Here is an 11,856-nt window from a genome sequence, read left to right as displayed (position 1 = left end):
GAGCTTGCAGTGAGCTGAGATCGTGCCACTGCACTCCAGCCTGGGCGACAGAGCAAGACTCTGTCTCAAAAAAAAAAAAGAGTTGATTGGATCTTGAGGGTTTGGACCTCAGGAATGTACTAATCCATTCGTAGATAAATGGCTTAATGAATAAATAGGGTATCTCAGGAGTAGGCCTAGTGTCTTTATGAGAAGAGTGTTTAGACCTGAACTAAACACTGGGCCCCTGGCCATGCAATACCCTGTGCTACCTAGGGACTCTGCAGAGTCCCCACCAGCAAGGAGGCTCTTACCAGATGCCAAGCCTTGATCTTGGGCCTCCTAGCCTCCACAAGTGTGAAAAACAGTGTTTTTTTTTTTTTTTATAAATTACCCAGGCTCAAATAATCCTGTTATAAGTAACAAAATCAGACTAAGACAGTTATGAGAAAACACTCTGGACACTGGATCGCTACTGAGGGACCCTAGTAGCTAACGTTTCACATGTTTGGCTGCAATTTGTTACGTGGGATATTCAGCCCATCCTATGCAATTACACTAAGACAGAACATTTGGAAACTGGCAACTGGCTTCCTCTAGACCAAACGTAGTTAAGCACAACAAAAGACTAATAAAAAATATCTCGCAGGCCGGGCACGGTGGCTCACACCTGTAATCCTAGCACTTTGGGAGGCCGGATGGGCGGATCACCTGAGGTCAGAAATTCAACACCAGCTGGCCAACACGGCAAAACTCCGTCTCTACTAATAAGTACAAAAATTAGGCAGGCATTGTGGCGGGCGCCTGTAATCCCAGCTACTTGGGAGGCTGAGGCAGACAGAATTGCTTGAATTGCAGAATTGCAGACAGGTTGCAGTAAACTGATATCACGCCACTGGACTCCAGCCTGGGGAAAAGAGCAAGACTCTGTCTCAAAAAACAAAAACAAAAAGAACTCACTATCTTAATGGAAAAATTACAAATTTTGCATTGGATAATGACAAAGGAGAAGGAAAGACAGGGAAAGATTGCACATGTTCTAAGAAAAAACTCAATGTCACCTCTCATGATTATCTATAATATTCCCTAAATTCCTAAAGAGACTTTTAGTAGTCAACAAAGATTATATTGCCAAACCTAATAAAAGTCACCAATGTCTGAAAAGGTTAAAAACCTTCTAACCAGCCGGGCGCGGTGGCTCACGCCTGTAATCCCAGCACTTTGGGAGGCCGAGGCCGGTGGACCACAAGGTCAGGAGATTGAGACCATCCTGGCCAACATGGTGAAATCCTGTCTCTACTAAAAATACCAAAAAACTTAGTTGGGTGTGGTGGTGTGTGGGCATGTAATCCCAGCTACTGAGGAGGCTGGGGCAAGAGAATTGCTTGAATCTGGGAGGCGGACACTGCAATAAGCCAAGATCGCGCCACTGCAGTCCAGCCTGGTGACAGAGCGAGACTCCGTCTCAAAAACAAACAAACAAACAAAAAAACAAAAAGAAATCCCCCAAAAAACCCTTCTAACCAAGAAAGTTATAGCTTTCCAAAAACAGATAAAGGATTTTGAAACTATAATATTTGGCATCCCATACTATTAACAGGGAGATAAACAGACAGAAAAAGGAAAGCAAAAAATGGTAGAAGAGCTTAGTGGAGTTTTTATCTGTCCTTGGCCCAATCCCTCCTCACATCAGAGCCAATCTCGAAGACAGCAGACCAAGTTTTCAGTGTGGATCCCTAGAGGCAGCAGATCAGGTCTTATTTGCAAATTATTGCCTTTGTATTTTCCAATGGGTATGGGGACTATCCAAAGGTCTGAAAGGAGGTTCTCTTTTCTACTTCATCAGTAATGGAACCCAATGAGGGTCAAATGTGCCAAGAACTGCTTCAAAATGTTGCAAAATACACAAAAAGCTTGCAATCTCCTGGAACAACAGATTACAGTTAAGACGCACAGCAGACCTACTAAGTCGTGGGAAGAAAAGCTGGACATAAAATTTCCTTCTGAAATTAGGGTACTGAAGGCCAGGCACGATGGCTCATGCCTGTAATCTCAGCACTTTGGGAGCCCAAGGCGGGTGGATCACCTGAGGTAAGGAGTTCAAAACCAGCCTGGCCAACATGGCTAAACCCCGTCTCTACTAAAAATACAAAAAAAATTGGCCAGGCGCGGTGGCTCACGTCTGTAATCCCAGCACTTTGGGACGCCAAGGTGGGTGGATCACGAGGTCAGGAGATCGAGACCATCCTGGCTAACATGGTGAAACTCCTAATACAAAAAAAAAATTAGCCAGGTGTGGTAGCGGGCGCCTGTAGTCCCAGCTACTCAGGAGGCTGAGGCAGGAGAATGGCGTGAACCCGCGAAGCAGAGCTTGCAGTGAGCCAAGATTGAGCCACTGCACTCCAGCTTGGGCGTGGTGGTGAGCTCCTTGTAATCTCAGTTACTCAGGAGGCTGAGGCAGAGAGAATTGCTTAAAACCCAGTAGGCGGAAGTTGCAGTGAGCTGAGATCGCACCACTGCACTCCAGTCTGGGCAACAGAGTGAGACTTCATCGCAAAAGAAAAAAAAAAGAAATTAAGGTACTGAAAAGTACCCAGTTGTATTAGGGAATATTTTTGTTATACCTACCTGATCTAACAGATACAAACTTGTTTGAAATAATACTAGCAATGTATTGGGTAGTAACAGGTTCCAATAGGGCAAATGAATGACAGTGATGTTATATTGGATGGGAGGAAGGAATTTGGAACAGTAAGTAATACCAGTGCTACTCTCAAAGGCAGTATAGCATTATTTGAAACTGAAGGTCCATTCGTTGTAAATGGTGTACTACAAACTCTAGGGAATTCACTAATAAAATTTAAGAAACAAGTAGACTTATGGCCGGGTACGGTGGCTCACGCCTGTAATCCCAGCACTTTGGGAGGTGAGGCAAGTGGATCACGAGGTCAGGAGATCAAGACCAGCCTGACCAACATGGTGAAACCCCGTCTCTACTAAAAATACAAAAATTAGCCGGGCATGGTGGCACGCCTGTAATCCCAGCTATTGGGAGGCTGAGGCAGGAGAATCCCTTGAACCTGGGAGGCGGAGGTTGTAGTGAGCCGAGATCGTGCCATTGTACTCCAGCCTGGGTGACAAAAGCAAAACTCCGTCTCAAAAAAAAAGAATCATACAGAATGCTCAGTTAAAATGAAAGCAGAAAAAGTGAAGAAGTTGAAAAAACAGTCAAGTATAAGAATAGAAAACAATAACATGTATACATATTACCAATTATGTCAATACCACTTTGAATGCATATTAGCTATATATACCAGTTAAAAAGACATGGACTGGCTGAATAGAATAAAAAAAACAAGGTTGGTCGGCACGGTGGCTCATGCCTATAAGCCCTGCATTTTGGAATGTTGAAGCGGGTGCATTGCTTGAGGCCAGGAGTTTGAGACCAGCCTGGCCAACGTGGTGAAATCCCGTCTTTACTAAAAATACAAAAAAATTAGCCTGGTGTGGCGATGCATGCCTATAATCTCAGCTACTCGGGAGGCTGAGGCATGAGATTCACTTGAACCCAGGAGGCGGAGGCTGCAGTAAGCTGAGATTGTGCCACTGCACTCCAGCCTGGGCAAGACAGCAAGACTCTGTCTCTAAAAAAAACCAACAAATAAAACAAGACTCAGCAATGTGTACATGAAAACCATTTTAAACTGAAAGACACATGTACATGAAATATAAAGATATGGAGGAATATATGCCATTCTTGCCCTAATCAAAAGAAATACGGAATAGCTATTTTAAATTCAGATAAATCACGTTTTAGGTCAAGGAAAGATACAAGGGATGAAGAGATTTCATAAAGATAAAGAGGTCAATTCTACAAGAAGACATAATAATCCTTAATATCTATGCTCATAAAACAAATCATCAAAATACATAAGGCAAAACTTATAAAACCACGTGGCAAAATACACATGCCCTAGATGGCTTCCCAGTACCTACTGGCATTCAATGCTTGCTAACCTCTTCTTTCTGGGATCTCTAAGTAATACATAGTTTCTGTTATTTCTTGCATTTTGTTGAGTTGCTTTCTCTGTGTCTTACCTGACCAATATACCTGAATCTAATTTCTACCCAGTCAGGGCTTTCTTTGTAAGATTATTTTGGCAGTGGCTACCTTGGTAATAATAAAATAAAAACAGGTCAGACAATGGGCCATAAGGTGTCTACCAGGAAAAACAATTAGGTCACCTGGCCAGATAAAGAAGTACTATCCTACAGGTTACGTTTGGAAATTAACCTGTTTGAGGAGGTCTTATGATTTAGGGCTTACATCTTGTCCCTGAGTAAAGAATCTTTTTTTTTTTTTTTTTTTTTTTTTTTGAGACAGAGTTTCGCTCTTGTTGCCCAGGTTGGAGTGCAATGGTGTGATCTCAGCTCACTGCAACCTCTGTCTCCTGGGTTTAAGTGATGCTTCTGCCTCAGCCTCCCAAGTAGCTGGGATTAGAGGCCTGTGCCACCCTGCCCAGCTAATTTTGTATTTTTAGTAGAGACAGGGTCTCACCATGTTGGTCAGGGTGGTCTTGAACTCTCGACCTCAGGTGATCCACCCGCCTCAGCCTCCCAAAGTGCTGGGATTACAGGCGTGAGCCACCGCACCTGGCCGCTTTCTTATGTAAGTAGGTCCTAAAGGAAGGAACTGAGAAATTCAACTCTGAAAATTAAGAAGAGTTGTGCGTGACTTATGCCTGTCATCCCAACACTCTGGGAGGTTGGGGTGGGAGGACTGCTTGAGTTTGAGACCAGCCTAGGCAACATGGCAAAACCTCATCTCTACAAAAAAATTTAAAAATTAGCCAGGAATGGTAGCATGTGCCTATAGTTCCAGCTACATAGGAGACTAAGGCAGGAGGATTGTTTGAGCCCGGGAATCTGAGGCTGCAGTGAGCCATGATCCCAGAACTGCACTCCAGCCTGGGTGACAGTGCAAGACTCTGACTTAAAAATTAATTAATTAATTAATGAGAAAATGGCTGAAAATTATTTCACAGAAGATGAAAGACCATATAGAAAAAATGCTCAGCTAATCAATCAGTAAAAAGCAACATATAATCACATGGAGATAAATATTTGTAAGGAATAAACACACATGCACACATGGTCTGCCAGTTAATCCATATGTGCCAACAGGTTTTCCTAGTACATTTAAATTTATCCATAATCTACAACCCAGCACATTTCCCCCCATATGTACAAAATTTATAAAGTGTTATCATTTGGAGACAAAAATAAAGATGACATTGTCAACAAAGTCCAACAAAAATGAAACAATTCAAATCCCATGAGCTGTGGAATATGAGAGTGAAGTGGGTGACCCACGCCTCAGACAGCAGCATGTATCAAACAGATGGAGGCAAAGAAACTAAGAAAAAACCGGCCAGGCGTGGTGGCTCACGCTGCAATCCCAGCATTTTGGAAGGCTAGGCAGGTGGATCACCTGAGGTCGGGAGTTCGAGACCAGCCTGACAAACATGAAGAAACCCTTTCTCTACTAAAAATACAAAATTAGCCAGGTGTGGTGGTGCACGCCTGTAATCCCAGCTTCTCAGAAGGCTGAGGCAGGAGAATCACTTGAACCCGGGAGGCAGAGGTTGCCATGAGCCGAGATTGTACCATTGCACTTCAGCCTGGCCAACAACAAGAGCAAAACTCCGTCTCAAAAAAACAAAAAACCTTTTCAGCATCATATTAATGGAATATTAAGTGTAATATTAATTAACTGAAAACTCAGAAGAGAGAAAACTATGCATCTGGATTCATACATGTATAAACATATAATGAATAATAGATAGTCAGTTTAAGGCTTTGACCTGTGGTGCCCCTGACTTCTCATAACAAAGGTGTGCTGTTCGCTGAACACCAACCAATTCTCCAGCAACAACTGGGTGTCCGATAATTCAATTCTTACCCTACCCAGAATTAACACAGATCCCTTAAGTTTCTTACTAGAGGGCTCAGTCCCACAACAGGCCCCCACTGCAGATGTCATTTATAAGCCCCAGGAACTAACCTTTTAACCAACTGTGTATAAATACAACAGCACCATCCTCCAGTTCAATAATTGGCTAAAGGCCGGGCACAGTGGCTCACGCCTGTAATCCCAGCATTTTGGGAGGCCAAGGCAGGTGGATCACCTGAGGTCAGGAGTTCGAGACCAGCCTGGCTAACATGGAGAAACCCCACCTCTACAAAAAAGGCAAAATTAGCCAGGCATGGTAGTGCATGCCTGTAGTCCCAGCTACTTGGGAGGCCGAGGCAGGAGGATCGCTTGAATCTGGGAGGCGGAGGTTGCAGTGAGCCGAGATGGCGCCACTGCACTCCAGCCTGGAGACAGAGTGAGACTCCACCTCAAAAAAAAAAAAGAAAAGAAAAAAAGAAACAACTACCAAATTTTTTTTAGGCTGGGCACGGTGACTCACACCTGTATTCTCAGCACTTTGGGAGGCCAAGGTAGGAGAATCACCTGAGGTTGGGAGTTCAAGACCAGCCTGGGCAACATGGCAAAACCTTGTCTCTACAAAAAATACAAAAATTAGCTGGGCATGGTGGTTCACGCTTGTAGTCCCAGCTACTTGGGGGGTTGAGGCAGGAAGATTGTTTGAGCCCAGGAGACGGAGGTTGCAGTGAGCTGAGATCATGCCACTGCACTCCAGCCTAGATGACAGAACAAGACTCTGTCTCAAAAATTTAAAAAGACCAAATATTTTTAAAAATTATATCACAGACCCAAATAAACTCTCAGATTCATAAACCCGTCATCCAGCAGGCAGAACCAAAAGGAGTCTTTCTCTAAGTCAGCCCCAACAGACTTTTAAATTTATACAGTACTCTGATTAAACAAACACAGTGAATGTAAAACCAGACTTCTAATAATGTTGAATTTAACCCCAGCTCTGTCATCTCGGTTAATAGCTAGAATTAAATAAATCACCTCAGACCAGGTTAGGTGGCTCACACCTGTAATCTCAGTACTTTGGGAGGCCGAGGCAGCTGGATCACTTGAGCCCACGAGTTCAAGACCAGCCTGGGCAACATGGCGAAACCCCATCTCTATGAAAAATATAAAAATTAGCTGGGCCTAGTGGCGCATGCCTGTAGTTCCAGCTACTGGGGAGGCTGAGGTGGGAAGATCGCTTGAGCCTGGGAGGCAAGGTGGAGGTTGCAGTGAGCTGAGATCATGCCACTGTACTCTAGCCTGGGAAACAGAGTGAGACTCTGCCTCAAAAACTAAAAAGAAAAGAAAAGAAATCACCTCAGCTTTCTACCACCTAAGTCTTGTGTGTTCTGAACAAGCAACTGAATGCAATGTAACACCCTCTGCATTGCTTCGACTATGCCTCCTTTTTAACCTGTAAAAAGACCAGACAAAAACCCCACCAAATTCCCACTTTTGCCTCAGAAATGATTAGCCGAACAATTTTGTCTTCACTAACCAGCCTGCACAAAATTAATATAGAGCAAACCTTCCTTAAGTTTCTCTCCCTGCTGGACTTAGTCTGAGCCAGCACACAATTCCTCTTTTTAATTAATCAATTTATTTATTTATTTTGAGATGGAGTCTTGCTCTGTCACCCAGGCTGGAGAGACGGGGTTTTGTCAAGTTGGCCAGGCTGGTCTCGAACTCCCGACTTCAGGTGATCCACCCGCCTTGGCCTCCCAAAGTGTTGGGATTACAGGTGTGAGCCATGTGCCCGGCCACAATCCCTCCTTTTTAACCTCTCCTAAGAACTGACTGAAGTCAAGGTGAAACATTCTCTGATGTAGGATCTGATTTTCACCTTCCATCCTGCTCTCTCTCCTACCTTCTTTCTAATATTGTTTGCTCTTCACTTGGAAAAGCAATTTTTCTGGCTGTGCGTGGGGGCTCATGCCTGTAATCCCACCACTTTGGGAGGCTGAGGCGGGCTGATCACTTGAGGTCAGAAGATTGAGACCATCCTGGCTAACACGGTGAAGCCCCATCTCTACTAGAAATACAAAAATTAGCTGGATATGGTGGCGGGCACCTGTAATCCTAGCTACTCAGGAGGCTGAGGCAGGAGAATCACTTGAACCTGGGAGGCGGAGGTTGCAGTGAACTGAGATCGCACCACTGCACCCAGCCTGGGCAACAGAGCAAGATAAGAAAAAGGAAAGCAATTTTCTGCCTAAGCTTTGAGATCCTTGCAGATCTTATAGTTGGTAGTTTTCTCCTTTTGCAATATGCTTTTAGAATGAAGTCACTTCTTGCCCAAATCCAGATTCATTTTACTTGAGAATGTCTAGCAACATCCCCATAACAGTAACAAAGACTACCTCAGACAGGGCATCACCCCAAATGTCTCTGCCTGTGGATCTCTAACTCTCCAGTGCTTTGTAGCTTCTCTCAGTATAAAGGGCTCCTCCCATGTTTGGAATGAGCAGGTTGGGACACCTGCCAGGGAGGTTCCCCAGGAAGAACCAACTCAACTGGGTCTTCAATGACCTCCCTTTGCAGGCTCCAGACTGACCTTAGCTCAGAGTCAGTGGCCTCAGGCTTCTCCAGCCCAGTCAAGGCTACTCACTTACCGTTACCTGCCTTACACCGGTATTTTAAAAAAACATACCCATGTGTGATGAGTTCAGCAAAATCACTCCAATCCAGCGTTTATATTTATAGGAGGGAAGAAAACCACAACGCATCTATATTTTATAGCTCAATAGAAAAAGCACAAGTATCTATCCATCTCAGAAAACAAATGTCATAATTTATCATTTTCCATAATAATAAATCATTTAATAAATGAATAATGAGATTTGAATTCTTTAGCTGTTGGAAAGTCCTGTCCCACAGGATTTAGCATTAATCTGTCAAGTCCACGTAACAGGAACAGAATAGAGTTATCCACTGTCTCAGATTCTCCACTCTACAAAGGAGAGGAACTAACATTTTGGTAAATCTTTATAATTCATCAATATATCCAGCACACTTCCTTGCAAAAATGTATTCATTTTTCTGCAGTCATAAAGGAAAAGAGTTTTTCCCAATTTCTTTTCACTGCTAGGCCCTGAAATTCCATTTGAAATCATCCAATAAAAAAACAGACCTGAGGCCAGGCATGATGGCTCACTGCTGTAATCCCAGCACTTTGGGACGCCAAGGCAGGTGGAACACTTGAGGTCAGGAGTTCGAGACCAGCCTGGCCAACATGGTGAAACTCTGTCTCTACTAAAAATATTCAAAAAATTAGCTGGGCGTGGTAGCGTGCGTCTGTAATCCTAGCTACTCAGGAGGCCAAGGTGGGAGGATCGCTTGAACCCAGGAGGTTGAGGCTGCAGTGAGCCGAGATCGCGCCACTGCACTCCAGCCTGGGCAACAGAGTGAGACTCCGTCTCAAAAAAAAAGTAAATAAAAGTTTAAAAAAGAAATAAAATATAGGACTAAATATGTAATTAGTTTTCTGAAACCCAACTTGTTCTTGCCATTTTGAACATACTTTACCTTCTTTATTGAGCTCTAATGATAAAATGCATTTAGCAGTTAATAAAAAGCTGAAGCTGAAATGAGTGAACAAATCTTTTCAAGATGACAAATGCAGGGAGGGGCTGACTGGAACACAGACAAATCTGACTCAAGTGTCAGGTCAGGTCCTCCTATCACTTGGGACATCTTCCACCCCCATGAACTGCTGAGTAATTACCCTCCCAGGAGAAGCTCCCTCAATACGGCCAACCAGCTGGCTCACCAGCCACGTGTCCCCAAGGAATGGAAACTGGGGTTGGGGAAGAAAAACTGAATGTGTTAAGGGCTTTGCTTTTTGAGGAACAGTATACCAGGGAACTCCTCCCACCCCAAGGCATCCAGCTGCTCCCCTATAAGGTCCCACCCCCCACCTCAGGCTGTCCTCTGGGAGGAGTTACTCAAAGCTGATATTCACTAGACACTACCAAAGACTCAGCAGCTACGAGCATCTTGGAGCAGCCCCAAAAAGTTCTGTAACCCAGGACCAGGACACCACAGAGACTGGGCTGAGGACAGATCACCCTATGCCATTTGCAAAGAGGAACCTCAACTGAAAATATTCGGGTATCTCTATGTAGACAAGATAAAGGACAGTCACACATACACTTTTTTTTTTTTTTTGCACTGGAATCAAGAGGTCATTCTTTGCTTCCTCACATGTGAAATGTTCACAAACCCAAAACAAATCTTTTAAAAAGAGCCATACTTGCTATGTGAAAAGAAAGTGACAATTAAAATAATGCCTCTGTTTGAAATATTGCCTGAGGGACAAAGAGTTCATAAAGTTGCTGTGAATTGAGAGAAAGTTAGCCTGGGGAAGGCTCTGAAACCAAGGGATTTGCTGCCAGCCCTAGGAGGAGTTAGGATGGGGGACAGGGTGGTGGATTTGAGACCCTGCTGTCCACATCTGTGGAAGACTCGGAGGGGAACCGGTCACCCTTGGGAAGAAAAAAGGGACCGGGGAATCCACAGACCACAGCTCCTCTTCCCAAGCACAAAGCTCACACACACGAGTCTGGATTCTGCCTGGTGACCCTCCGTTGTCACCGTGCAGCCTCCTTACCGGGTTCACAGGAACTGCGAGCCAGGCTGGAGGCGAGATTGCAGTTAGATATTAACCAGGTGCTCTCAGCCCCGCTGCCTCACGGGGCCGCCTCCCTGAGTGTCAGGTCACAGCAGACGCTGACCGCCGGCTTCCCCACTGTGCCTGGGATAAGATCTCTGAGAGTTGCTCAAGAGTCGCCTGAGTTCTTTCTCGGATCCTGAATTGCAGCGGAAAGGCTGGCGCCAAGCAGGCTGAAGACCCCACGAGGGAGCCCACTCAGCAGGAAAATAAAGTTTCTTCACCTCCAGTCCCAGGAGTCACCCCTCACTTCCCCACCAACCAGCGACCCCACACCCCAGCCGCCCCTGTCCACACCCCCAAACACCCCATCCCCAAACCTCTCAGGGACGCGGATCTGGGGTTTCCTCCCCTCTCCCCCTATTAAACTGTTTCTGATGTAGCCTTCGGCGTCTCGGTGCAGTGACTCGGGCCGCGAACCTGTGCCGGTTACAGCCGCACAATCTGGGCAGACGCGGAGCTGCCCAGAGAGGGCGCCGGGGCCGGGGCCGCAGTGGCCGCGCAGGGACGGGACAGGACGCCCGGGGTCCCGGCTGCCGCCCCAGCCCCATCTTGCGGCCGAGGGGACCAAGGGCCGAGCTGCGCCAGAGGCACTCTGGTTTGCAGACCCCGGAGTCGCCCACGACGAGGCCCGGGTCCCCTCACGGTAGGTTCCGGCTAGTTCCAACCTGCCCCTTCTTTGCCTCGGGACGCCGGGCCCCGCACACTCACCATTTCCCGGCTTCTTGGTGTCCGGGTGTCCTCCCTATAAGCCAGCGTCCAGTGTGGGTCCCGGCGCGACAGACGCTGATACAGACCTTCAGGGCGTCTCTCTCTCAGCGACAGACCTAGGACTCAGAGCGCAGGGGCGTGGAGAACACTCCGCGGGCTCTTTGAACGTCGCACCCTCCTCCCTGCAGCGTGCCTGATTGACAGTTCTCACACCCCCCGCCCCCTCGGCCCTGATTGGATAGTGCTCCAGATTCCGCCCCTTGGTGACTGATTGACAGAAGAAGCGATCTCACAGTGCTGAGTGGAGCCGGATGAACAGGTTCCAGACGCTGCCCTTGGCAAGGCGGGCTTCCTCCCAACGCAGTGACCTGACCCCTCCCGAAGTGACGTTTGCATTTTAGAATTTCCTGATTGTACTCAGTGGGTTCTTCCTGCTTTTTTCTCCTGGACAGGGACTCACAAGTGTGTGCAGGGAATTCGAGGCTCCCTGTCCAGTGGGGCCATTCCC

At 46.2% G+C, this 11,856-nt stretch overlaps 1 protein-coding gene across 2 annotated transcripts in view; it reads right to left on the bottom strand.

Annotated features, from left to right (window-relative positions):
* The window catches only part of ZNF823 (zinc finger protein 823), a 17,350-nt gene extending 5,803 nt beyond the window's left edge, over positions 1–11,547 (bottom strand). For both annotated transcript variants that reach the window (XM_011954768.1, XM_011954770.1), the window contains exon 1: positions 11,349–11,547. In XM_011954768.1, the coding sequence (XP_011810158.1) occupies positions 11,349–11,351 (3 nt within the window). In that variant the 5' untranslated portion in view covers positions 11,352–11,547. The remainder of the gene's footprint in view (positions 1–11,348) is intronic.
* Between the last annotated feature and the right edge of the window lie 309 nt (positions 11,548–11,856).

Source organism: Colobus angolensis, unplaced genomic scaffold (genome assembly GCF_000951035.1).
Source record: "Colobus angolensis palliatus isolate OR3802 unplaced genomic scaffold, Cang.pa_1.0 Scaffold39, whole genome shotgun sequence".
In the NCBI taxonomy this organism is placed as follows: domain Eukaryota; kingdom Metazoa; phylum Chordata; class Mammalia; order Primates; family Cercopithecidae; genus Colobus; species Colobus angolensis.
This window is presented reverse-complemented; position numbering and strand designations above follow the sequence as displayed.